This window comes from Eptatretus burgeri, chromosome 3 (genome assembly GCF_056783735.1).
Source record: "Eptatretus burgeri isolate ZD-2024b chromosome 3, Ebu_testis_v1, whole genome shotgun sequence".
Classification (NCBI taxonomy): Eukaryota; Metazoa; Chordata; class Myxini; order Myxiniformes; family Myxinidae; genus Eptatretus; species Eptatretus burgeri.
The window spans coordinates 32,532,097-32,540,194 of record NC_140963.1 but is presented as its reverse complement, the minus strand read 5'-3'; the positions used below and the strand labels follow the sequence as shown (position 1 = coordinate 32,540,194).

Here is an 8,098-nt window from a genome sequence, read left to right as displayed (position 1 = left end):
CCAGACCACTGTTACTCATGTTTTGTTGTTGTTGTTGTTGTTTTGTTTGTTTATGTACATTGGAATAAATTTTTCATTTGCTAAGTGCAAATACACAATGTAAAAAAAAAAAAAAAAAACTATCACAGTGTACTTACCATCATGGATATTGAAAAGATGGTGGAGAATATGCTGAAATGGTTAATTTGTGCTCTTATTCTCCAGATCTCCAGATTGCATTCGGTTGATCACAAAGGTTGATGTTTTAACGTAATCAAAATACATGACATTATTTAACACACATTCTCATCTGGAGCATTGAGGTTGCAAGAAATTTCTTGACTTGGTTGTATGATGCCAGGGCCATGCAACGGTTTCAAGTTGTTTGAATGTTAAAAAGACTTATGTTGGCATTGTTGATAAAACTTTTACCATAATATTCATAGAAATGCTGAAGTTGTACTTTTTATCCCTTCAGGGTGGCAGTAAAGTATTCAATTCCATTGCATACTCAGCATCATGTGGGTTAATAGCATCCGCCAGCACTGACCGGCATGTACGTCTGTGGGACCCACGTACAAAAGGTAACATTCAACCTTGGCATTTTGAAGTATTTTGTCATTTGTATCCAAAGATGCACTCCATGGCCAAAAGTATGGAGACACCCCTTCTAATTGCTGAATTAGTGGATTTTATTCTAATTCTAATTAGTGGATTCTAATTAGTGGATTTGGCTATTTCAGCAACACCCATTGCTGACAAGTGGATAAAATCAAGCACAGAGCCATGCAATCTCCATCGACAAACATTGGCAGTAGAATGGGCCAAACTTAATAGTTCAGTGACTTTCAACGTGGCACCATCACAGGACGCCACCTTTCGAACAAGTCAGTTCGTCAAATTTCTGCACTGCTAGAGCTGCCCCGGTCAACTGTAAGTGCTGTTATTGTGAAGTGGAAATGTATTGGAGCAACAACAGCTCAGCCATGAAGTGGTCGGCCACACAAGCTCACAGTATGGGACTTCTGAGTGCTGAAGCGCATAGTGTGGAAACATCGTCTGTCGTCGTTTGCTGCACTCACCACCAAGTTCCAAACTGACTCTGGAAGTAATGTCAGCACAAGCACTGTTCATCAAGAGCTTCATGAAATGGGTTTCCATGGCCGAGCAGAAGCACCACAAGCTTAAGATCACCATGGGCAATGCCAAGCATCGGCTGGAGTGGTGTAAAGCTCACCATCATTGGACTCTGGAGTAGTGGAAACACGTTCTGTGGAGTGATGAATCGCGCTTCACCATCTGGCAGTCTAGTGGGGCAGATAACAGCAATTTTTGAGAGGAATCGTGCAAATGATGATACAAGCATCAAATTTGGCACATTTGTTCTCCAGGGGATTCGAATCAAATCTGCCTGATTGGCCATTTGAAAATCCAAATTTTGAAAAATTTGAAAAAAAAAAAACTTCAAAAAAGTCAACATCACGAATCAATGTTGGATGCTGGCTGAGATTGGTGGATGTTTCAGAAACATCATCAAAGACGTCACAAGTCTGCCATGCAGTTTTCTTCCCTTTACCACGGAAGGCAGACACGACGTCACATCCAGTGAACGCATGGAAGTATGGGAATCCCTCTTGCTTTCTCAGGCCCCATTGCAGAAACTACCTCATGGACTGGAATCCATCGCGCATTGGCTACTTGGCCAAAGGCAATCCACATGTTCTCAATACCTAGTTCCTGTAAGGATGGCAGTACAGATATTGCTATGACTAGTACGTCTGTGTCATTAGCCTTAATGATAATGGACTTGCTACCATCCGTCGTTGCATCCCTGGCGTGTACAAATATTCGAGTGTCAGCTTCTTCATGACAACATGGAGACACAGCATCCAGTGACTTCCTTGTGTTGCTAATGGTATCTTCTCCTTTTGTGACAATGACTGTGCTTGTCGTCTGTGCTTCACACATCTTTTCCGCAAGGAAGTAAAACAGCTCAGTCTTGTTGCTGTCATCTCGAAGAAAGCTTTTCCAGTTACTTGGGGTCTTACTGGTTCCTGTCACTCTTCTTCTGATGCCTTGCCCCCTTTTCAGTCTTGCCTCCGACTTCAGACTTGACTTCTTGTGCACATCAAACACTACGTCCACCCTCTCGTACCTGGCACCATGGGATTCCACCTTTGGGATGATGTCTTCTTTAGCATAGTCATCAAATATCTTTGAAGTGTGTGGAGGTCGGGCATTGATAAGTGCTGAGCCATTAATGATGACTGCATCTCCCCTTGGTTCTCTGTCTGGGATGTTCACTTGTGCTTCAAGAATTTCAGCCAGCTGTGACTTCAAAAAAAATTTTTTTTTTTTCAAATGGCCAATCGGGCAGATTTGATCAGAAAGCCCTGCAGAACAGAAATGCCAAATTTGATGCTTGTATCATAATTTGCACGATTTTTTTCTACTATCTACTACACTAGTCTGATGGATGAATCTGGATTTGGTGGATGCCAGGAGAATGTTACCTGCCCAAATGAATAGTGTCAACTGTAAAGTTTGGTGAAGGAGGAATGATGGTCTGGGGCTGTTTTTCATGGTTCGGGCTAGGCCCCTTAGTTCCGGTGAAGGGAAATTATCACGCTGCAGCATACAATGGCATTCTCGACGATTCTGTGCTTCCAACTTTGTGGCATCAGTTTGGGGAAGGCCCATTCCTGTTTCAGCATGACAATGCCCCTGCACACAAAGCGAGGTCCATACAGAAATGATTTGTCAAGATCAGTGCGGAAGAACTTGACTGGCCTGCACAGAGCCCTGACCTCAACCCCATCGAACACCTTTGGGATGAATTGGAACGCCGACTGTGAGCCAGACCTTATTGCCCAACATCAGTGCCCAACCTCACTAATGCTCCTGTGGCTGAATGGAAGCAAATCCACGCAGCAATGTTCCAACATCGAGTGGAAAGCCTTCCCAGAAGAGTGGAGGCTGTTGTAGCAGAAAAGGGGGGGGGGGACCAACTCCATGTTAATGCCCATGATCTTGGAACGAGATGTTGGACGAGCACGTGTCCACATACTTTTGGCCATGTAATGAATATTGTTTTCCAGTTGGTTATTACATTTGTCTCAACATAAGCTGATCCGCAAGTGCCGCTTGCCACTACTCCGCACACACTACATCACATGATTTAGTGGTGGGGAGGGGGGAGCGGTTGGGGGATAAAAAGTCTCCAACAAATTGCAGGCATATCACAGCCTGGTTCATCTACTAAGAGGTGTGAAAACTGAGCGAGTCTACTCACATAATTTGATATTGTGAAGGTTCAGCAGGGTGCACAATTCCACACACGGCTTGTCTGTCATAACCTTTTTTTTGTTTATTTGTACAGTCTTCTTAACCCTCGTCTTTTGGAGGTTTCATAAATTTAATCGGTATGGTTGTGTGGCAGAGGGATCGTTGGTGTTGCTTTCCCTCACGTCCCATAACGGTTGGGTTACCAGTGTCAAGTGGTCTCCTCACAATGACAAGCAGCTGCTTTCAGGCTCTCTGGACAAGCTGGTGAAGCTGTGGGATACAAGGAGGTGTGTTGAACCCTACCTTTCACTCTCCTGCCATTCTCCCCCTTCTTCTTTCCCCTCCCCTTTTCACAAATACTCCTCTGTCACTTGCTCTCACTCCCCTCCCAATCTCACCGTCAACACAGAGATCACTCATCACTCCCAACCTCACCAATCTCAGCATGAGGAGGGTTCAGTTGACGAGTATATACCCATAGTGTTAGGTCGTGTATAAACCTTGTGCATTTGAATGTGATTGAACTGTGGAGGGGTTAAGGGTGAGCACTTCTAGTGAATGCACTATTTCTAATGCTGTACATTATATTGCTGATTAACCTGCTTTGGTGGTGTTATGGTTACAGCGTCAGCTCTGAGTCTGGAGCAGAGGTCAGTGGTTAAAATCCTGGCTGAGTCAAGCAAAAGACTTTATAAAACTACAAGGGCACTCGGTAGAGAGCATACATCTGCCATGTAATGCCTGTTCCACGAGAACATATCGGGCCCAATACATTTTTGAAATATCATGCTATATATCATTTTTGGCCCTATCTCTCAATGGTTAAGAATCACTTAAAAAATTTAAATAACTTTCGTATCCACATCCGGATTCGGATCTTCACCAAAATCTAATCAATTCATCATGGTCACGCACCCAACCTGTCCAAGTTTCATCCAAATCTGTCCACAACTTTTTGAGATATCCTGCACACAGACGGACGGACAGACAGACAGGGGTGAAAACATAACCACCTTCACCTTTGGTGCGGAGGTAAAAAAAAAAAAAAATGTAGGTACATGCTGCTTCCTTCAGCATTTAACAGGATAGAGCAGGGACAAACAATGCTGGGAAGGCAATGGCAAACCACCTAGTATAACCCTTGGCAAGAAACTGCTTTAGCAGTACCAATGCTCTGTAAAGAGTATGGTGCATCAAAATAAAAATAAATTGCTGATTAATGGAGTTTAACTAACTACTGCTCCTATGGTGGTTTGAGAGGGAGGGGAGACATCTGTGTACTGTAACGTATAATATATTAGCTGGGTGAGCTTATCCCAGCAGTGGTTTTGTCATGTGTTGGACAAGGAAAAGCTGTGGAGTTCTTGGCCTCATGGTGGTTATCTTTTGCCTGTGACCCAGCAGTCATGCTGCTTGACCCCACATCCCAATACACACCTTTATTACGGCCTTTGGCCTCAAAACAAACATCAAGACCAATGTTTGGTAGGTTAGAACCTTGCTCAGATTCTAAAGTGCCCTCCAGCCAAAATTTGGGTCTTTAGGTGCTACGGTTTGGCTGTGAAAGAATGATGTCCGCACAAACTTGAAAATATTGGCAAGATATACATACATTTAATGTACATATATTATGGCAGTTGCGTTGGCCAATTGGCCCAGATGCACCGAGCTGGATCGAGGGCCCAACCGCACGTTTACCTTGCTCAATTTGAGGTCGATCGAGTGACGCACCAGATTCCTCCTCACCGAGTCACTCAAAATTGCGGCTTAGAGCAGTTCATTGCGTTTGGTGGAAAAGGGGTTCCAAATGTCCAGCTAAATCTGTCCTTTATAGAACTTGTAACCCAAACAGTTTATTGATCACATTAGTTCGATTAAAGTCAAAGGAGACCCATTTCAATCACGTGTATTTAATAATGAGGGGGCGGGGGGGCTCGATCGATTCTGTTTTTTTTGCTCAAGTTAGCAGAGTTGATTTGTTTTTTTTTACTTTTGGTTGGAAGCATCTTTAAAAAAATCTATATTTATTATATCCTTGTTACACGTGTTTTGTTACGATATAGTGTCGGAATGGTTAGGACTAGTTTTTTTTGTCGTGGACGGGGTGGTTAACACCAGCCTGAATAGATCGCCAAACGGTTTTCTCCTTTGGAGGTGAGAACGTGATCCTTGGAGATTAATGGAGGGCGGCAAGGACGTGTCGCAGACGGGGGCACACGGACAGAGGATGTGTTTTTATACTTGGACCCACGGCAAATAGACAACGCAAGCAAAGTTAATTAGTTGGGCTTTAACAAACAGAAATAAATAAAAATGGGATAATAATTAAACGTGACGGAACCTAAATTCCGATTTGAGGTTCCTCCACACAGACTTTAATACAGACAAGGGGACAGAATAAATAAAGAATCATCCTCCCTTTCTCCCTGCATTCAGCTGTGTGCCCAGAGATGAGTTTCTGAACCAAACCGCATCGTCACTATGTGGGACAATCCACCCAAAATGGCGCCAAGCCATGCTCGTGGTGGGAAGCATACTGGAGGTAGTTTGTGCGGATGGTCCCTTTGTTGAAGGCCCAGAAGCTGTCATGAAAGTTCCTCATGATTTAGATTGCCAATGCCACTGCTTTCTGCAAAATGGTGCCACCGCCTTCCCCGATGGCACAACGCGAGGCTCGGTCTCACACGACCTAGCCAAACGGTCAATGGCCAGCGTCTTGCTCCATCACACGAGCAAATCCGCCTCAGCACAACACGAGAATCGTGCAACCTTCTTCAATGTGTCGAGGGAAAGCCAGCTGCAATGCCCTTCTCTTCCAACCACCATCTCCTCACTCGCTTCTGTCCCGCACCTTCTGATCCTTCCTCAATACTTCTCTCTTCCCTCTTAAACCCTTCTGACGTCACCCCATCCATCATCCCCCCCCCCCCCCCAGGGGTATGGTTTGCTGGTTGTCACTCCTGGAGGCGAGGTTTTCGCCTCCTTGGAAATGCCCGTCTCGGCTGTTGTTTTTACGATGAATTTCCTCAATTTACTCCACAAACATAACAATATGTTCCTCGTACATGGAAATATGAACATTGGTAATGGTTAAAACAAAATTGTTTAATTTGGTGCTGTGGCTACTCTATTTTTGTGCTGAAAATGTTCTCAGGTTTTTGTTTCTTTGTTTCTGTTCAAATAAAGCTGTAATTTGAAAGTGTAGCATTTTATATACACACTCCCCCCCACCCCCACGTGCGGTACCGTTTGTCTGGTTTAACAATGTGTTAATTTTGTACACAGTACCGCTTTAATGCATTTTTTGACAATCTTGACGTCACGCAAATATATTTTAATGCAGAAGTGGGAGAGGAAGAAGAGCACGACTTCTTTTTTTGTGTGATTTTTACGGTTTTGTGACAAAGAATGGGTGAGGGTGGGATTTGAGGTGGGAGCAAAGAGGAATCAATCTGCAGTGGCACCTAATTTAGTTCTACGTCGGAATCGTTGAACAGGGAAATGAATGATGCCGATGTAATTAATCTTTTGCTACTTGGTTACAGGACATGCAATTTCTCTTCCACAGCCCCAAGGCACCTCTGTATGACATGGCAGCACACAAGGATAAGGTCTTGTGTGTGGAATGGTCAAAAGGCGATGTGAGTACCGACAATCCCAACTGTTTTCTTTCATTTCAAATGACTGGCACCTTCTTGTCAAGACACGATTTGATGGGTTTTTGTTTCCTTGAGGACATGGGGGGTGGGGTGGGGATACCGGTGTTTTGTGCATATCGATCCATTGTCGTTTTCCATCCAGGTTCTGATGAGTGGAGGTGCAGACAACAAGTTGGTGACCTTCTTTTACTCTGAAACACTTGGGACAACATCTTGAATACCCATTTGAAGGACAAGATGTCAACTGAAGACCAAAATTGGATTATTTACAGTAGCTTGAGTATGGAGGACAATAAAAATTGTTTTTCTTATGCTGGATTTAACTGATCTCCCTTTCTCACCATTGGTGAACCATATTCTGCAGTGTTATCACTCACCCAAGGTAGTTCATCAGGAACAGGATGACCATTCCTAATATGTGTGTGTGTGTGTGTGTGTGTGTGTGTGTGTGTGTGTGTGTGTGTGTGTGTGTGTGTGTGTGTGTGTGTGTGTGTGTGTCATGATGGTGTCATTGGTTGTTCTCCATAATGCGGGTTTCAGAAGGTGGACAAGAGTATCCACCTTATTTTTATTTTACTTTTTTATCGCTTCCATGTAGTTTTTTTTGGTTGGTGTTGGGTAGTCAATCTAGTCTACCCTTATCAGTATTTCCGTCGATATGTCTGTTCGGTCCAGTGCTCCGTTAATACAATGGCGATTTCGATGAAACTTGGTTGGTAGGTTCATACCATGACCCAGTTGTGTGCAAATGAGAACCGTTGCTATGGACCCATCCATTGCCTCGCAACGGGACTTTGAAATTTTTGAAAAATCTTAAAAAAAATTTTTTTTTCAAAAATCGGGCCACGAGCGACTGTGGGCAGTACATTCAGACATATTGTCAAAAATTTCCAGCCGGATCCTATGAAAACTGTCGGAGAAGATAGACTTTGAATGAACCCTGGTCGAAAACAATAAAAAAACGAAGTTCCTTGTATCTCAGAGACTATGAGTCAGATATACATGAAACTGGTATGGTAGGTTCATGGTATGGCATAGTTATGTGTGAGAAAGAACCGTTGCTGTGGACACTTTTGTTGGCTAGTAAAGGCTGAAAAACGACTAAATTCGACTTGATCGACTACCCATGTCCGCCTACCGGCTTGTTTTTGTTGTTGTTTGCTTGCATTTTGAGG

General features: G+C 43.7%; 1 protein-coding gene across 1 annotated transcript in view; it reads left to right on the top strand.

The window, feature by feature from the left end:
* WDR12 (WD repeat domain 12) overlaps nt 1-7,234 on the top strand; it is a 37,074-nt gene extending 29,840 nt beyond the window's left edge. The window contains exons 10-13 of the mRNA XM_085872843.1: nt 458-563; nt 3,419-3,551; nt 6,833-6,905; nt 7,066-7,234. Of these exons, the coding sequence (XP_085728969.1) occupies nt 458-563; nt 3,419-3,551; nt 6,833-6,905; nt 7,066-7,140 (387 nt within the window). The 3' untranslated portion in view covers nt 7,141-7,234. The remainder of the gene's footprint in view (nt 1-457; nt 564-3,418; nt 3,552-6,832; nt 6,906-7,065) is intronic.
* The last annotated feature ends 864 nt before the right edge of the window (nt 7,235-8,098 follow it).